The sequence below is a fragment of the Heterodontus francisci genome, chromosome 12 (assembly GCF_036365525.1).
Source record: "Heterodontus francisci isolate sHetFra1 chromosome 12, sHetFra1.hap1, whole genome shotgun sequence".
Lineage (NCBI taxonomy): Eukaryota > Metazoa > Chordata > Chondrichthyes > Heterodontiformes > Heterodontidae > Heterodontus > Heterodontus francisci.
In genome coordinates this window covers 93102317-93122153 of record NC_090382.1, presented here as the reverse complement: position 1 = coordinate 93122153, position 19837 = coordinate 93102317, and the positions used below count along the sequence as shown (strand labels likewise).

The 19837-nt window shown below is 42.8% G+C and overlaps 1 protein-coding gene across 17 annotated transcripts in view; it reads left to right on the top strand.

Annotated features, from left to right (window-relative positions):
• LOC137375999 (teneurin-2-like) overlaps positions 1-19837 on the top strand; it is an 812476-nt gene that overhangs the window by 685931 nt on the left and 106708 nt on the right. For 11 of the 17 annotated variants that reach the window (XM_068043878.1, XM_068043882.1, XM_068043881.1 and 8 more), the window contains 2 exons: positions 9174-9374; positions 11424-11621. In XM_068043878.1, coding sequence (XP_067899979.1) covers positions 9174-9374; positions 11424-11621 — 399 coding nt within the window. The remainder of the gene's footprint in view (positions 1-9173; positions 9375-11423; positions 11622-19837) is intronic. The other 6 variants (XM_068043888.1, XM_068043886.1, XM_068043879.1 and 3 more) reach the window with 1 other exon arrangement.

Below are 19837 nucleotides of genomic sequence, written 5' to 3'. Positions count from 1 at the left end.
GCACGCTCATAAAATTCAGCCCAATAATGTTGATAATGTCCTTCAATGTATCAAGATGGGTTCATGGTTTCTTTTGTCATTTGAACTTCCATAAAGGAGGCTTACTTATTATGCACGGCTAGCTATGTGCTAACTTGTGTTCAGACACTGCTAGCTATATGGTTTACTATATGAAGATAATGCTAGTTGTGGATATCCTATATAAGGACACTGCTAGCTATGTGCTTTTCCGTGTAAACACACTGCCAGATCTATTATCCTCCTGTGACAATCCCCAGGCTAGGCGGAAGCGGGTTCGCCACCAACTTTTATGTCAGTGGCCAGCTCCCGTCCGCCCGATGTAAAATCCAGCCCATCGATTCTACCAGTATGTATTATTTTAGAGCAGCACTAAGTTTCTTTTAAAAGTAGCAGTATTTTCGTCCTCATATACTGTGGATTAACTTTTTTATAGCATCTGAACTGTTTGCCATTTTACTGCTGCATTGCACAACGCAGATCAACACAGTGGCGCAGTGGTTAGCACTGCAGCCTCACAGCTCCAGCGACCCGGGTTCAATTCCGGGTACTGCCTGTGCGGAGTTTGCAAGTTCTCCCTGTGTCTGCGTGGGTTTCCTCCGGGTGCTCCGGTTTCCTGCCACATGCCAAAGACTTGCAGGTTGATAGGTAAATTGGCCATTAGAAATTGCCCCTAGTATAGGTAGGTGGTAGGGAAAATATAGGGACAGGTGGGATGTGGTAAGAATATGGGAATTAGTGTAGGATTAGTATAAATGGGTGGTTGATGGTCGGCACAGACTCGGTGGGCCGAAGGGCCTGTTTCAGTGCTGTATCTCTGAACTGAACCCTGTGTTATCCTGTATATAGCATGCCTCTGACATTTTGTTGTCCTTTATGTAATTCAAATTTAACACTGTTGTGAACCCTGATAGGTAGAAAAATTGTGTTATTTAAAATGCACTCAAAATCTCAGCATTGTGTTCGGGCTGAAATTTATGAGCACGCCGCAAGTTGCGGTGGCGCGCTCTGACCTCGGCAGTCTTCAGGCGTGGATGCGCCGTTGCTGAGCCCCCATGATATTTCACGTGGGGGGGCTCATTTAAATAGAGGGAGTGGAACAGCCGCCACTGATGACGTAGAGGGGGCGGCTGCTCCGTCCCAGGCAACAGCGTCTGGTGCCACCGCGCAGGCACGGCGACATTTTTGAAGGGCTTCAAGCCCTGCAGTTACATTTGAATTTTTAAAGAAACATTCATTGCAAATTTGCATCAAAAACTAAGTAAATGCTGGAATCCCCTCTCCCACCCCCCACAGTGTTTGGTTTTGGGCCTATCCTGCGCAAAATAAACTTGATTCCCAACCCGAACATTCCCCCCTGAACCTCGTTACTTTTGCCCTTCCCACCATTCCCTCAGCCAATAGAAAATGTTTTCCCCGCTTCCCTCCTCCACCACCCACCTCCACCAGTGACAACTGGAATATCAGCGCGGGATGGCTGTTTCGACCAGGTAAGTTCATTTGAATTTATTTACATTGATTTCAATATGGAGATGAAGACTCCACCACCGTGCGGCGGGGGTGGGGGTCATACAGAGGCCTCAACGCCATCAGTAAAATGCGCCAGGGCATTTCCAGCGTCGGGAGTTGTGACGAGCCTCTTCCAGAAGAATGTTCCGGGCCCCCCTTCCATGATCACCGACGCCGGAGGCCGAGTAAAATTCAGCCCTAAGTCTCCATCCTGTTCACCAAGACTGAGCTGCAGAAAGCAACTAAGCAACTTGATGCATTATTTCAGATTAAATTAATGTCACTGGAAGCTGTAGCTCTCTTTATTATATGAATATGGTTGTTCACACCGACCAAAAAAAAGCACCATGTGTAGAACTCTCCTTTTCTCCCACAGCTGATTTAAAGTCAGTGGCTGAACTTTCTATCCTGTTGACCTGCTGTTATATTTTAATATGCCATGAAGATCTTAGAAGACAACATGTTGAAATTTCTACATGGGTGTGTTTCTAGACATGTCAGGGGTCATTTTAACCCGACCAACTTGGTGGGGAACTGACTTTATCAGATTGGCTGTTGATTTTACACCGTGTGAATAATTGCACTGCTGTGTGTGATTCTGAGCCATACAGACTAGAAAGTGCCCAGGTTTCATCTGTGGGTCAAACTGGTAAAAGATGTGGGCTGAGGTAACAGATCACAGTTGGGACAGCACTAAAGCTGCAACGATTTCTGCCAGTGTTCCTGGACTCGGAAGCAGAAAATTCAAGCAGAACCGACTTGCCTGATTGCTGTACATTGGGCCTTACTGGAAAATGCTCTGCTTGACTAGCCAGCGAGGGCACAATCAGTCTTTACTGTGGAGTCTCTGAAAGAATTCTCATTTGTTTGAGGTACCAGAGACCTGCAACTACCAGTGGAATCATCCTGCAGGATTGCATTCCATTTTCTTTTGGCCAGGAGATGAGAAAAGAGGAGTAAATTGGAGCACAAAGTTTTGATTAAATTTACACTCAAACTTGCTGCTATGAACAGAATAGAAAGTTGGCAGCAGACTCTTCTGCGAATGTTATTCTTGGAACAGATTCTGCCCAGAAGCTCCCTCTGCTGTCAGTAATATCCTTTTAATCTTGCCACATGTTATACAAAAACACTCCTACTGTCCTCCAAATGTGATTGCTTGTGTATGTGTGTGTTTCATTTTTATAACAAACTGCATTCCAAATTTTTGAATGTAATTTATTTTCCAGCAAAATTACAGATGAACTAGTTTTGTTTCTGCTTTTTAGGTGTTGCATTAATTCACTAATACATTCCAGCATTGCTCTGTCCCGACATTGATCAATATGAGAGCAACTGATTCAGCTAAATCGAAATTGAAAACCTAGTATAAATCCAAAAGCTGTGTCTTCTCTCCAGGGAGTTCTGCGCAAGCCTTCTTAAAATATGAGATTTGATGGTTTAGCAGCCTAAGTGATAAGAGTAAACTGCTGCAAATATATCAGAAATTTTATTAAAGGATGGAAATGATTTTATTGATCTGTGTTTCTAAAAAGAGAGGACTCAGCCGATTTGTATGCAGTTCCAAGCTGTAGAGCTTTAAGGAAATGGAATTGGAGATAGCTGATCAGTGAAAAGAAAGCTCACTGGGTAGTATTCATGCCCTGAACATTGTATTTATCATATTTGAGTTGTTCATAATATTTGCCTCATATAGTGATGACATTGGATTTGATAATTGTGGTTTGCAATTTTATGCTGCATAAACTAAGCTCAGGTATTACTGAGCCAAATACTCTCTCAGCACAGTGAAAACATCTTGCATTTTTTGTCAGTAGCAATTTCTGCCAGCCAATTGTATTAGAAAGCATAATCGGCAGTGTTACCAACTTAAGTTCACATGCTGAGATTCAATGAGAAGGCTTACTACTGAGTTAAGGTTCCATCAGGTCATTTGTATTCACCATTGTCTTGTTTTTTCTTCTCCCTTTTTGCTCCATTTATCAAGACCTTTATTCCACCTCAATTCTCTGTGCAAATCTGTACATGCTAATTTTCAATGTGATCTCAGGTAGGCTGTTACAGAGTGTACAGATGGAGGAAAGGTTAGTTGACCTGTATGTTCTTGTACATCACCCAGCTGTCAGGAATACATCAGCAAGGGCAGTAGCTTGGGAATGGTGGGAAGAAAATAATGTTTAAAAGAAAAATGTCTGCATCCATGTTATTCATGTCAGCCAAGCCTTGGCTTAATTTGAACCAATTTCCTTAACCCTTACACCAGGGAAACATTCATTTCCACAGCTGAAGGTCAAGAAATGGTGTAGATGGCATTGTTGCTGGGCCATTAATCCCTTTACATTGCTCTGGATTCTCAGGGTTTTTCTAGAGGGTGTGGGGCGTTGGTGACAGGAGTGGTGGGGGTGGGGGGCAGGTGGTGGCGGAGGGGGAAGGCAGCAAAGTAGCAATACAAATGATCTGGGTGATTCTTGACCTCCGAGTTCATTTTCTGGAACACCCAAGTGCAGGGGTGCCCAAAACACTTGGCTCTGTTACCTGCTTCTGAACCCATACCAATTGGAGTGTCTGCATTTATCTGCCTTGGAACTCGATCCACTAGTACATAAAAATTAAACTTGCAGAAAATAGTGTTGTACAGGGTAACTATCAATAACAACATAGCATATGATGTTTACCCCCATATTTTTCGTGATGATGCCTTTTCTCTGTTTAACACACCATTTAATTCCTATATATATTCTTTAACATTGATGGACAATTTTTCCCACCATATTGGTGCTTATAAAAAATTCAATGGGTCATAAAATTTTCTTTTCAGTTCAGTACATGATGTAAATAAGGGTGTTTATTCTTGCACAGTGACATTTGAAATTTTGATAATACCTTCAAAGCACTCCTTACAGTAGAAGATGAGATGTCAGTAGTAATAGCTTTATGCTGATAGAAAATTGTGAATATTCACTGAAAACAAGCTTTGCTGCAGCAAAACACCTTTTCTAGTGCTTTATTTTGACATGTGTGAATTACTTTGTCTCTGATAAAGAATGTTATTTCCAAGGGGCCTTGGCAGTTGGAGCTTTTTAACCATAGTTTCTAATTACCTGTACCCTTTGCTTCAACAAGGAGCCAGGACGTAGCTGGTGCAGTGGGTTAGGTTTTGCCTGTCTCCAAGAACATATTGACTTCTCATCTTTGATATCTGAATTCAAAACCTGTCTACATTTGTTTGGTAGTTGGTCCTTCGGCAGCTTCAAACCAGTGCTTATTTTGACACTAATTGACAATAAATTTGACATTCTCACTCAGAGAGGCCGCAGGATTATTGTAGTTGGAAATAGAAAATTGTCACACTGGGGCAGTAGAACATGTTTCATTTTGGGACTGAGTGCGGGAGCTTGCATCTGACCATGTTTTCCCTAAGCTGTGAGTTCATGCATAATGTCAAGTTAAGGGGAAATGCCCTGCAAGAGAATTTCCCATGTAACATACAGGGGACACAGTGACAATTATAGGTTTCACAATAGCTGAACTAACATGGAAACAGATAGGGCATTTAATTCATGCTGTTTTAGTGGCAATGTAATTTCATTGATGTCCATTATTTTGGTTCACTTGCATGTAACTTGCTCAGCAATGCCTCCCAGCCAATTCGTCAATTATGTCATTGCTCCTCTTTGTTCAATTAAAATATTCAAGCAATTCCAACATGCAAAACAAAAAGAGCAAAAAGCGCATCAGTGCCAGTTCTTTGAAACTCCTTTCTAAAAGGGATTATCTGTTCACTGCTTCGGGCTGGAACTTTTCCCTTGGTGGACGGGAGCCTTCCACCGACCAAAAAGCTATGATCCCGCCCCCACCGGGCCTGGGGATCCTGTCCGGATTTTACGGTCCCCAGGCCTTTACTTGGGCTTAGGCAGGAATTCCACCTCCACTTAATGGAGCTAACGACCAATCAGCGGGTCAGCAGCTCTTAGTCCCAGCAGTGCCACTGGGAGCGGAGGTCACTATTCGGACTGCAGCCCAGCTTCCACAAGAAGAGGGAGGATGGCCCTGATTCGAAGGTGAGTTTTTGGGTCCTCACCGGGGTGATTGGTTGGGCCCCGGTGAGGCAAGGGGGGTTGATTGGAGGGACATCGGGGGCAGCCCTCCTTCAGGCACAGGGTGCCTGACCAGAAGGGCCTCCCACCCCAGGCTGTCAGAAAGCCACCTGCTTTTGTCAGGCGGCTTTTCGCAGGCCTGGGCAGCCCAACTGTCCAAGGGTAAAATCCCCATGGCGGCGGGCGAAGGCCCTTAAGTGGCCTTTAAATGGCCACTTAAGGGCCTTGATTGGTCTGGGCGGGAGGCCGGTCTCTGCTGCCGCTGCCCCATGTAAAATGGCGGCAGAGGCGAAAGCGGGTCAGGAAAGGCCCCCCAAGCCTCCCACTCCATTTTACGCACCCCTCGCCCCCACCACCATCCCGCTCTTTGGGGTGGGGGGGGGGGGGGTGTAAAATTCCAGGCTTAATGTTAGAAAGGATTATATAGGATATACAACACAGAAACAGGCCATTTGGCCCAACCAGTCCATACTGGCATTTATGCCATACTGGCATTCAAGCCTGCTCCTATCTTTGTTATCTAAATCTATCATTGTAACTTTCTATTCTTTTCTCCCTCATGTGCTTGTCTAGCTTCCCCTTCAATGAATCTACACTGTTGGCTTCAACCACTCCCTGTGGTAGTGAGAGCCACATTCTCACCACTCTTTGGGTAAAGAAATTTCCTCTAAAATCCCTATTGGATTTTATTTTATTATTCCTTTGTGGACTGTGGGCATTGCTGGCTGGTCCAGCATTTATTGCCCATCCCTAATCGCCCTTGACCAGGTAAGGACAGCAGATTTCCTTCCCTAAAGGACATTAGTGAGCCAACAATCAACAATGGTTTTATGGTCGTTAATTTAATTCTGGATTTATTAATTGAAGACAAATTTCACCATCTGCCGTGGTGGGATTCGAAGCCATTTACCCAGAGCACCAGCCTGAGCCTCTGGATTACTCATCCAGTGACATTACCACTATACCACTGCCTCCCCGAATGGATTTCTTGGTGACTGTCTTATATTGATGGCCTCTAGTTATGCTCTTCCCCAAAAGAGGACACATTCTCTTTGCATCTACTCTATTAAATCCTTTCATAATTTAAAGACCTCCATTAGGTCACCCCTCAACCTTCTTTTTTCAAGAGAGAAAGAGAGCCAGCCTGTCAATCCTTCCCTAATATGTATAACCACACTCCCTGTGGTAGTGAGAGCCACATTCTCACCATGTGTGGTCTAACCAATGTTCGATACAGGTTTAGCATCACCTCCCTTCTTTTCAATTCTATCCCTCTAGAAATAAAGTCTAGTGTTTATTTTGTTATGGCTTTGCTAACATGTGGTGCAACTTTTAGTGAATGGTGTAGTTTTACTCCAAGCTCCCTTGTTACGCTACCCCACCGAGACTTGCACCTTCCAAGTAATAAGTTATCTCCCTATTCTACCGACCAAAACGTACGACCTCACATTTATCTATATTGAATTTCATTTGCCAATTATTTGCCCATTCTGCAAGTTTATTAATATCCTCCTGTAATTTGTAGCAGTCCTCCTCAGTATTGATTATACACCACACCTTCCCCACCACACTGCTCGCCCCACCATTTGGTGTCATCCACAAATTTAGAAATTGTGTTTTTGATTCCAAAGGCCAAATCATTAATGTAAATTGTGAACAGCAGTGGTCCCAGCATTGATTCTTGTAGAATACCACTTCCTACTTCCTTCCACTCTGAATAACTACCCTTTACTCTCACTGTCTGCTTTCTATCTTGAAGTCAGCTAGCAATCCATTCTGCCACTTGTCCCCTGATTCTGCATTCTCTGACCTTATTCATTAGTTTATTATGAAGCTGCTTATTGAAGGCCTTTTGAAAATCCAGATAAATTACATCTACTGCATTACCATTGTCTACTCTATCTGTTACCTCCTCAAAAAGTTCAATAAAGTTGATCAAGCATGATTTTCCTTTTTGAAATCCATGCAGTCTATTCAGGTGTTCATTTCTTTTAATCAACTAAAATCGAATCTAGATTAAAGGTCTTTCTATAATTTTTTTTTGCAGTATGGTCAATTACACTCTTCTCACTAAAGGTGCAATGTGACCTTGTCCAGTGTACACAAGTGATATTAAAAGAGCCATAGCCTTGCAAATGATTATCAAATCCGAGCAATTCTAAAAGAATGGAATCCACCAGCAAGACCACTTGCTTCTGTCTCCACAGCATCGCCTATCCCCTGCCCTTACCTTACTCACACTCAAACATTTTCTGAAATGATTGTACGTGCTTTTGTTACTGCCAAATTTAACTTTTCCAACAATTTCCTTTACTGAACTCCACCCAACACAAACTCCAACTCATCCAAGACTATACCTGTCCCTCATTAAGTCCTGTTCACCTATTCTATCCATCCGTATTAATCTCTATTGTCTCTTTTGTCCATCACACCAAATTCAAAATCTCATCATCATTTTATTTCCATAACCGTGTCCTACCTTTTGGCAACCCCCTTTGGTTTTCCGATTTCTTATGTAACCTCCTGTTCCATCTTTGATGGCAGAATCTATAGGCATTTCAGCCCTAGCCTTTTGAGCTCCCTCCTCTGCATTGCTGTTCATGACCTCACCTTCAGAAGACTCCATAACATCTATTGATTCAATAATGCTTTTGTTCATCTGTCCTAGCTCATCCACTGTTGCTTCCTGTCTCTTTCTCCTCTATTAAGTGTTTGGAATATTTTCTATGTTGAATATGTTATATATATAAATACAAGAAGGTAAACTATTCTAGAAAAGAAAATAATATATATAAAGAAATGAAAGACTTGCAGTTATATAGAACCTTTCATGAGAACAGAATGTTCCAAAGCACCTTACAGCCAATTAAGTACTTTTGAAGTGTAGTCACTGTTGTGATATGGAAAACACAGCTCCTAGTTTACAAAAGGAAAGCCCCTACAAACACCAATGTGATAATGACCAGATAATCTGTTTTTAGTGATGTTGATTGAGGGATAAATATTGGCCAGGTCAATGGGGATAACTTCCCTGCTCTTCGAAATAGTGCCACGAGATCTTCTATGTACACCTTAGAGAAAAGACAGGGCCTCAGTTTAACATCTCATCAGAAAGGCAGCATCTCTGACAGTGCAGTATTCCCTTAGTACTGCACTGGAGTGTCAGCCTTTATTTTTGTACTCAAATTCTGCAGTGGGACTTGCACCAGCTACTTTCTAACTCAAAGTGCTGTCGATTGAGCCATGGCTGACAGCAGACAGACATAACAAGTAGGAGTATAATATGTGCCTCACTGAAGATAGAGTTGCTGCATTTAAGATATTTGAGAGCATTATGAAATTTGTTTACAGCTGGTTTGTGGCCCACCAACTCAGGTAATTGCTGTTATTAGAATTATGTTATTAATCATTGTCTCATTTATGTGCCTTTGAATATGTAAAATTTCAAGTATTATTTGAACTATGTAAGTTAAGACATGTGGAAAGTTGAAGTTTCCTCATAGCATTCTGTAGCATTCCATGATTTTTGTCTCTATTGATATCTTACAGTGGATTGTTTGGATCCAACATGCTCAAATCATGGCGTATGTGCCCAAGGGGACTGTCACTGCAGCCCGGGTTGGGGTGGATTAAATTGTGAAATCCCTAGAGCCCAATGCCCAGATCAGTGTACAGGACATGGTACCTACATTCCAGAAACAGGCCTCTGCAGCTGTGACCCAAGCTGGATAGGCCCAGACTGCTCAGTTGGTAAGGAAAAGCACTTAATTCTCTGCATGACTGTAACCAGCAAAAAGGTAGGTGTACCTAAGTTCCATTGGATATTTACCTTGGCTCTGAAGTGATACTGCAGGATTTTGCCCTATGAATGCAATCATGTGAAATTCCTCGCACCATTACTTTGGTGGAAGCATTAAACATTTATTTTAAATTAACTTCTTGTTTCCAGTTTTAGAGAGGTTTTTCAGTATTACCTGGGTTATAATTATGAGGGAGGAGATCTTTGTCAGTACATTACAGGTTGAACTAGGTAAGGTACAGTGCTGTATCTGCTTCTAGGTAATGAAGACATGAGAACACTTGAAAACACTTGGGAAATATATCATTAAGTTCATAGATGAAGAAAATGAGGCATCCAAAATAAAGGTCTTGGACTGGCAATTAGCCAAATTCAGTCGCATGAAAAGTGACTTAAACAAGATTAATTGATTGGGAGAAGTGGCAAATCAAACAGAAGAACAGCCATGGGACATATTTAAATACAAGATGAATAAAGTACAGGGTAAATACATTCCAACTAGGAGTAAAGGAGGCACATCAAACACCGGGAATAGTTCCATGGATAAATAGACAGACAAAAAATGAGATTTAACAAACAGGCGTGTAACAACTGCAGAAGAAATCAACAATAAATATAAAAGATCTGGAATGGAAGTAAAAAGAGAAATTAGGAAGGCAAAGAAAGAATACCAAAAAAGACAGGTGATCAACATAAAGGGAAACAGTTAGAATTTTTATACAAACTATATTGGTCATCAAAGATGGGGTAGGAACACTTAGAATTGAACGCAACTGCTTTGTACTTGAAAGTGAAGTACAAGATTGTACTTTTTGCTGAGTGTTTTCTGTTTTGTCAGTTTAGATTCATTTACTGAATTAATGAATGATTCAATAGACTGTGGTACTTTTGACTTGCAACTGCCTAGAAATCCAACTGAAAGCAGGACCTTGGGGCTTGATTTTAACTCCTTGGCAGGTATGTGGTAAAGCAAGCAATGTTCCCATCCAGGAGCGGCAGCAGGCAGGCTCAGCCAATTTTAACGGTCAGGCTTCATTAACATGCTGCTTGCTGACCTTCCGACCAAAATGGTCAGGGAATCAGCAGGAAGCGACTCTCTGGCAGTTAAAATTGAGCGGCAGAAAGCCGCCATCTGGAACCAATGGGTACAAGCCCCGAATGAGGTACGTGCTCCGGGAGATGGAGGGGAGACAGTGGGAGCCTGGGACAGCGTAGGCCAAGAGTTTCCTTTTGGTTCCCAGAGGGACGTTCCTGTTCCTCCTGACCAACAAGGAAACTAAAAAGAAAACTATTTTAAAAAGTACTTTGGCTGCTAATCCAGACAGGTTTTGCCTGGTGGACTGCTCCCCCACTCAAGCCTCAGGTTAAAGTAGCAGATCAGGCCCCAATTACATCATCGGAGTCTAACTTGCATATTTAAAATGGACTGTGAGGCTTGGGGATGATGTCTTTGCGACCTGAAATTTTAAATTACAGTTTGCCAGATCAGGCCCAGAAAGGACGAAGTCCTGCATTTCATTTTAACTGCACCACCCACCCCCACAACCACCTCAACCACCTCCACCCTCCCCCCCCACCCCCCCCCCCCACCCCCCGCCACCCACCTGACTCTTACCTAGATGTGTGCAGTAAATGACAGAATTCATCAATATCGGTTTCAGGGTAAATGTGCTCACCTAATACATTACACAAGTTAAGAAACAAGGCCCTATATGATAAAAGGGGGACTTTCAACATTCCTATCTCCCTTGTTTGATCAGAAGGCAAAAATATCTTCATATTTAACTCAACATTAGTTGAAAAAAGCTTTTACTGGCCTAAAATCTCAATCATTAAGAGGCTGTGCAGTACATCTCCCCAGCACCTGTGGTTGAAAGGCTTTCCTTTGTAAGGGTTTCAAAATCTAATAAAAACTCAGCTTCCAATATCTCACATGATTGAGACTGCATAATGGACTATCTAGTTGCTGTGTTGCTTGAAATTCTGTTTCCTATCTTCAGAAGTGTGCTCTGTGGACTGTGGCACCCATGGAGTCTGCATATCTGGTGTGTGCCGGTGTGAGGAAGGCTGGACCGGTGTGGCGTGTGATCAGAGAGTTTGTCACCCTCGCTGTGCAGAGCATGGGACCTGCAAGGATGGAAAGTGTGAATGCCGAGAGGGCTGGAATGGCGAGCACTGCACCATTGGTAGGGAACAAGGTTGACTGCTCCTTTCTAATACAAACTTTATATAACACAGACACAATTAATAGATTTGTATGACTGCTGAATATAATTCCTCACAGTGAACTTGCAATCTGAGCTCTATGATGGTGCAGGCAGGGAGAGAAAGGGAAGGAGATAGGTGGAGAACTGGTTCAACTTCAGAAAGGAATGGGAAGGTCAGATGACAAGTCAATCTTAAGGACCCCTGTGTACCTCGTTGAAGCTATTTACAGAGCAGTAGAGTCATATTCTTAGTTATGTGCCTCTCCTGTGGAGGAAATGGTGCTTGCGTATATAAAGAAAGAAGAAAGATTACAAGAAACAGGGATCATCTTTTTTTATTTAAAAAAAAGTCCTCTTCACCCAATGTAGATTTTTGACAAAAGAGCTATTTTGAAAATAGTAGGTGAAATATTCTGCCTTTATTTTCCATCATTCTCCTCTTCGTACATCCTATTTTCTCCTGACAGAAAATACTTTTCCTCCAGTCATTTATCCCTGGAATAGGAATAATCCATTGATAGAATCTGCTGCCTCTGTGTTTTATGTTTACCTTCTCGCCTATTATTTACTGTTCTGATGAATGTCTAAAGGCTGGAGCTTAAAATAAAAGAGCAAATAAAATCCACCTATCTGATTCTGAACTAGGTATACGTTTGTCCCTGGTTTTCCTACTTTAACATGACTATACTCACATGAATGCTCATGTATTTGGACGCCCTTGCAGAGTCAGTACTGTTTCATTGTGTCAAGTCTATTTGCTTGCATCAGTGTTCACCCTAAAAGGTGCCATTATTCCAATTCAGTCAGATCTCATTGGCGTTTATGTGTTTTGTTTGTCAAGGACACTATTTAGAAAAAGCAGTGAAAGGTACTGTAGGCTTGGTATTCATTTTATTTAATTTCTTGCTATTTCCAGCAGTATGGAACCAAATTACATAGTATTACTTGGAGCTACTTAGAATCTACAGCACAAAAACAAACATTCGGCCCAGCTGGTCTATGGCAGTATTTATGCTCTACATAATTGCCTCTGAATGTGGCTTTGTCTGATCTTGGAACATGTTTCGCAAATTCATGGATTTTTTTTTCTGTTGTGTGGAGCAAGAAGATAGATAAATTTGTAGATTTGGCTTTTTCTTTTCAGTTTCATTTTTAATTTTTGCATTCGTAGAAACAGAGCTGGGAGTGATTGAGCTGTAAAATGTTGTGATTGTTTCATCTGGCTGTATCTGGAGAGGAAGGGTTGTGTTAGTAACTGATCCTCAGCTCCTGTAACAAAACAGTCTGTGATTTACAGTTTGTGATGAAAAATTGTTAACCTTTCATGAACAGACACAATCAAGACCTTAACATTGTATGATGTGTATAACCTCAAAAACAGAATGGGAACTGTAGTTAAATGGAAGCTGGCTGAGGGCTAGCCTACACAATCAGCTGCATAGCAGAAGTAGCCAAGCCAATTTATCCTCCAACATACGAGCCAATTTTTGCAGTAGGTGTAAGAAACTCAACTGTGAAAGGAATAAGGTCAATACCTTGGAGTAGGATGCTGGAGTGTCTCTACTATGATGGATTCTTGAACTCAGGCATTATAGGGAAAATATGACGCAAGAGGCCAGGAATTCATCACTGGGAGGGAAATTAGGAATGCACCACCCAAGAACTTCTGAGCAATTCGGAGCAGAGGAGCAGAGCAGTGGCATTTGCGAAAGATTCAGTTCGTTGAAGATATTCTGGCCTCAATCACAAAGCATTGGGGAGAGTATTAATTTGGAGTGATACTGTAAAAATGGCAAAAACAAATCAGCAGCCCATTCTACATCTCTCCTGAGTTTTTATTTCCATTGAAGTTAATTCAGTGCCACTTCGTTATCTCCCGCTTTACACAGTCACAAAAAAGTCAAGTTTACCTGCATTATTTTTTAAAGGAATTGTGAAGGAGCTCGCAGTTATGATTTTTTGATTCTCCTGCTTCAATACTTGAGCAGTCATAAGAGGAGGAAAAGACAAGTAGTGAAGGAAAGAAGGGAAAGAAAATGAACTGCGAGACAATATTTCAGGAATGTGAGTCAGGTTTAATCATCAAGCTGGATGGTTCTAGGCATTGCTAAATACGTGTTACATGAACGTGGTTCTGGTTGGTTTCCTTCTGTCAGTCATCATTTTAGAATACAATGGGGGGCTAAACCCAACAGCACCCAAAAGCAGGAGGTGTGCAATTAACCCGCATCCATTGTTTGTGATGCAGGCAGCATGCCACTTTCATGCTGTCTGCTCATTTCAATGATTTCAGCATCCAGCCAGCACTAACTGCACTGTTGATTGGCTGGACACATCAGTAGGGGGCCAATATCATGAGTGGCTAGCTTATATTAAAGCTAGCCTGCACTTTTCAAAGCTAGCCTGCATCTCTTAAACACGAGGTGCATTGAGGTGGAGCAGCTGCTGGCAGCCATTGAGGAAGTGACTCTGACCATCGAATCATAGAACCATCGAAAAATTATGGCACAGAAGGAGGCCATTCAGCCCATCGTGTCTGTGCCAGCTGATAAAACTAGCCGCCCAATCTAATCCCACCTTCCAGTACCTGGTCCATAGCCTTGCCGATTACAACACCTGGGAATAACTGAAGAATGCCACAACATGGGAGAGCACGGGCTCCAAGGTTTTCGACCGCTGCACTGGAGGCCTTGATGGAGAAAGTGAAAAGGGGAGATGTCCTGTATCCACAGGCAGACAGGAGACCCTCCAAACACACACTCAGAAGGCAGTGGGAGCAAATAGCCATGGAGGTCAATGTCAGGAGCCAAGCCCTGAGGACCTGGATGCAGCGTTGCAAGAAGTTCAATGACCTCACACGAGTGGTCAAGGTCAGTGAACACATCTTCAAATGGCACATCCTACTAACTGCACCAAAAGCCTCAGATGCTGCTGAATTCACCACACCCCGTCCCTCACCTGCCAACAATCTTTATCAATCAGGACTCATACCCGACATTCATATGCTTCATCACACCCTCACACAAATAGCACTACTACAAGCCTCATGCCCACACCTCACAGTTTGCACACACTGCCAGCCATTGAACCATGACTGCCACATCACCCAAACACATTGCACAACACTCATTCAAACACTTCCCTGTCTCTTGCAGGACAATGAGATGCAACAGGAGCTAACCAGAGGAGAAAAACATGCCTGCATGTCTTTATCCCCTTGGAGGAGATGCTGCTGACCATTATTGGAATGACCATTACTGAGACTATGGCCAGCAGTGGGGCTGAAAGCACTGAAGATGACAGTATCCTCTTACCTTATACAAGAGCAAAATGCATCCCATGATGCTGAAAATTTGAAACAAAAGCAGAAAATGCTGGAAATACTCTTCAGGTCAGGCAGCATCTGTGGAGAGAAAGATACAGTTAGTGTTTCAGGTCTGTGGCCCTGATAAAAAGACCTGAAATGTCAACTCTGTTTTTCTCTCCACTGATGTTACCTGACTTGCTGAGTATTTCCAGCAATTTCTGTTTTTGTTCCTCTTACCTTATCTTCCTTCTTACATCCCACCTTCACCTTATCCCACAATCTCTTCAATTTACAAGATTCAGATGGTGTAAACACACGCCTCTTACTATTCCCCTCACTACAACCCTACCCTTGTGCCTTGCTCCTTTCAGATACGCAAGAAGTGCTACCTAGCCAGGCAGTGCAGAAACAACAAGAAGACAGTGATGACGACGATGAGCTGTCATGTGATTTCATACTTGTAGCTGTCCACTCAGATACTGACAATACGCGTAATTTAGAAGATAGTATAGAGGCTGGATCTGCACATCAGGAGACCCCAAGCACAAGTGGCTCGTAGTCAGGGCAGGGAGGAAAGATTGCACAGGTGCCAGCTAAGGAACCATGCCGGTGGAGTGGCTATGGCTCCACGGAGCATGAATCTGCTGTCCGCTTTCAGGATGGCACACCACTGCCACTCCACCAGTTGCTGTGCTTGTCAGCCAACCAGGCCATACTGCTGCCGCCCATGCCAAGGTGATGCAGTCCACAGCCAGGCCCTTTAGATGCAGAGCTGCTTGAGGTCATCCCCCAAGGCCACCTGCAATCTCCACTGAAAGCCAGCAGCCTTTCACTAGCCATACTGCGCACTGCATAGGGCAAGCAAAGGCATACGGACGACAGGCACTAAGGGAAGGCACAAGGGTGATTCAAGACTTTTGTATGCAATATGGCATGTTTTTTTATATATATTTTGTTTATTTTGTGGTGACTTTTATTTTTGCATTGTGGCCAAGTGAATGCTGTGATGCTAAGTGATAGAGCGAAGGTCAGGTGTGAGACTGTTTGTGAATGGGTACTGCGGTTGGGGTTACTGGTATCTCAGTCGGATGAGTTCGTCGTGGACAGCCCAGCCAGAAACGGGCTGTATAGGTTTTCATCTCCTTTCCTCTTCCTGCTCCTGCTCGACATATAGGTGGTCGCAAGGGCTGTCCCCTAATGATGGCCAGGTTTTGCAGCACGCAGCAGACCGCTAAGAATCTTGACACCTGCTCTGCTGAGTGCTGCAGGTTGCTGCAGAGTGGTCCAGGCAGTGGCAGTATTCAGCACACCCATTGATCTGCTCGAACACATTTCTTATAGCAGCGTGGCTTTCATTGTATGCATGTTGAGCACGTGTGTGGGTTGAACATCGGAGTCATCAGCCATGTGGTCAGTAGATAGCCCTTGACGCCCAGGATCAACCCTTTGCTTTGCCGTGCTGGCTCAAATGAAGCTGGCACAGTGGATTGCTACAGAATGAAGGCATCATGACTGCTGCCATGACACCGGGCACTGGCACTGATTTGGTGCATCTGGTCACACATCAGCAGGATGTTGAGGGAATGGGATATCTTTTGGTTCCTGTATAAGGCAGAGTTGGCATTTGGCACCCACAAAATGATGTGTGCGTAGTCAGTGGCTTCCTGCACCATGGTGATGCCTGCAACCCTAGTGAAGCCATGTGTTCACTCTGCCTGCTTCTCTTTTACAAGGACGAATGAAATGTAGTTAGCTCTCTTGGAATACAGAGCCTCAGAGACCCCCCTTACGCAACAGCAGATGGCAAACTGCGAAATGTTACAACTATCCCCAGCTCTGGCTTGGAAGGAGCCAGATGCATAAAAGTTCATCATCATGGGCACCTTCATCGCCACGGCCAATGCAGTCCTTACCCTGCTCTGAGGCAGCTGTTGTGGCTACAGCAGATGACAGATTCCAGTGAGGACATCCTTAGTGAGGCGCAGAGGCTCACACATTTTTCCTTTTTGAGGTTCTGGTAGGAGAATTGCTCCCTGGGCAGATAAGGCATCTGACTGAGAGCCCTTCTCCACCTCCTCCTCCTTTTTCCAGCAGCTTGTCCTGCTCTACATGGCCTCTGTTCATTCTCCAAGTCATGCTTTATTCCAAGGTAAATGGCTACTAGTTCACCCATGTCTGGGAGCAACTAGTTTGTGCAGAAGCCTTGAAGTCAGCAGAAATTCCTTCAGCACCTGTCACACTACTCCCTGTAGACGTTTGCAACTTTAAACAACTATACAAAACACAAAATACTTGTAGAATCGAAGCATTTAAATAGAGCTGCTGGGGGAAGGTCCTCCCTGCTGCTGAACCCATGTTCAGCTATGTGAGGTTAAGAGAGGGCATTAGCTGGAACGTTGATCTGCAAAAAGACTCTACTGACATCAAATCAGCATTGCATGCAGATTGACATCACGATTTGCCTGCTTTGCATACTTCCGACATCCGTTCACTACACGTGTGCTAACGTCCCCACTAATATGGTATCCAGTGTGATTCGCCACAAAAGTGTGCATGTACATTGTGCACATTTTGGGCTTGTAATAACCAAGAAACTGGCACAACCGGTCCCAATTTCTCACCCAACATGTTCCTTAACTTGAAAGATTAAAGTCATCACCGTATCAAAGTTTAGCCTTCTTGGAGCATGTCTTTCATTGGCTTTTTATCTTTCTGCACTGCAGTGAAGGAGGCAGTTTTGGGTTTTACAAGGAGAGAAATTTAATCTGATTTCATGCAATGGAAGTTCTTTTTTTCTTTTTACATCATCTTGAAATGTGATGGTTTTCTTTTTTTTAACAATTTTTATTTGCCCAAAAGAACTTCTTTATTTCAAAGAAGCATTTTTATTTTTCAAAAGATTAAAAAAAAAGGCAGGATCTGTAAGGAACAGTACTAATTAGCAGTTCCATTAACTTTCATCTTTGCTTGTTTTTTTTATGTTTCCTATGATCGGGTCTATCACCTTTTTCATTAACTATCTATCTAATTGCTGTCCTTGGTGCTAGATTTTCTTCAGTCTGTGACACATTTTTGTCTTAACAATTGAATTTTCAAAATATAATTAGCATGTCAGTCAAAACAATCTATCTCAATTCAACAGTATTTAATACCATAGAAATTAAATTTAACTTTTAAGTTACTAACGTATATATAGCAGATTTAGTTTTACTATTCAGCACCCCTTTTGAAAATGCGTTGGAGCTAATGTTCGCACTTAATATATTTAATTCCATGGGGCTTCTTAGTTAAAAGTTAAATATCAACCCCATCATTGGGGAAACTGGTTGACAAGAGTTATTGAACAATACAGTATGAGAAATTAATGTGTTAATTAATATAGGTTAAAAAAAATCTGCATTCCGGCTTCCTCACCATAATAATGAAGGAGCAGGACTTTCTCCAAGCCAGCAACTAAACAGCCTGACCCCATCAGAATTCCCCAGGTCAAGCAGTGATAAAGTTGGTAGGTGCCAGAGCCAATTATAGTGCAGAGGCTTTGCCCGCTAGGGGTAGTAGGGGGGAGTGAAGTATTGAGATAGAGGTGTTGGCAGTTTTCTGGAAACCAGATTCAGCAACAGAAGGAAGGTTGATCAAACATTCTTCCTGAAGGCTACTTTCTATACTGCAGACTGTCATTTTGAAATCAGCTGCTGTAAAGAAATTGACCTTTCAGAAAATCTGGTGAGTCTCACCTCTACTTTCATGCAGACATAGAGTATTTTCAGTCACCAGAGGTGTGACTAGCAGGTATTCTAGTGGATGGCATCTTCCTGCCAATCCTGCCTTCTTCTGTTATGTCAAGTTGAATTGAGATAGACACAAAAAGCATCACCCCAACCCATGCCACACCACCAGCACTGCAAAATGGGGAAGAACCAACGTAATCAGGTTTCTGAAGTATAAAACTACATGTAACACAAGGGGCTGAGATAATTGTGAAGATAAGGTAAAAGCACTTAAGAATCTGATCTACAGTCTTTTTCAGTCCTGTACTTGCCATTGTTCCAAATTCTGATAGTTGCTGAGTTAACTAACAGGTAGTCTAGGCAGACGTTGGTCTCAACATCAGATTAGGCAGGGGGAAAGTCATCCAGGATTCCTGTTTCTGGTGAACATTTCATGGTACCAATTGGAAAATCTAAGTGTGCATATGTTGGAGGACAGAATGAATCCCAGCTGTTGATACACATGATAAACATCAATTTAGGCATGGTACTGGAAAGCAAAAGGAGCCTCAGGAGATGCCTTAGGAGAGAAGAGGAGGGAGAAGGTATAAAAAGAAACTAATATTCTTTAAAAATTGGGAAAAGTGGCAAGAGAGGTAGAATAAGAAACAAATACAAAAGAGTGGATTTCTCTTTATGCAAAATATACTTTCTAAGGACCATGGATTGATTAATAAGATCAAGGGAGATGTAATTGGTCTTTGGTACCGTGCAAAGTGGGTAACAGCGAAACTACAAGCCATTCTGCACAATGGAGCGAAAATTGGGTGTGATGGAAAACAAGCTCTCCATTCACTATCGACAGTTTCGTACTACTGCTGAAGACCAATTTCACCCCACAAATCAGTAGTGGGAGCATGGTGCTTATTCTCAGGAGGGATGCCCATTCAACATTTTTCTCTGCTGCTAAAATGGTGCATAGAACAAATCCAGACCTGTGAAGAATGATCATTTGGGCAAGATAGCATTTTCCACACATGGCACCCTAGCCCAACCTAATTTGCTACCCTGAGCAGAGATAATGGGAGACTACTGGAGCAGGGGAATAAGATGTTCAATGAAGCTCTATTTGACAGAAGTCACTGTTGCATAAGTCCAGCAGCAGCAACAATAAGCTTTATCTAATTGCTCCT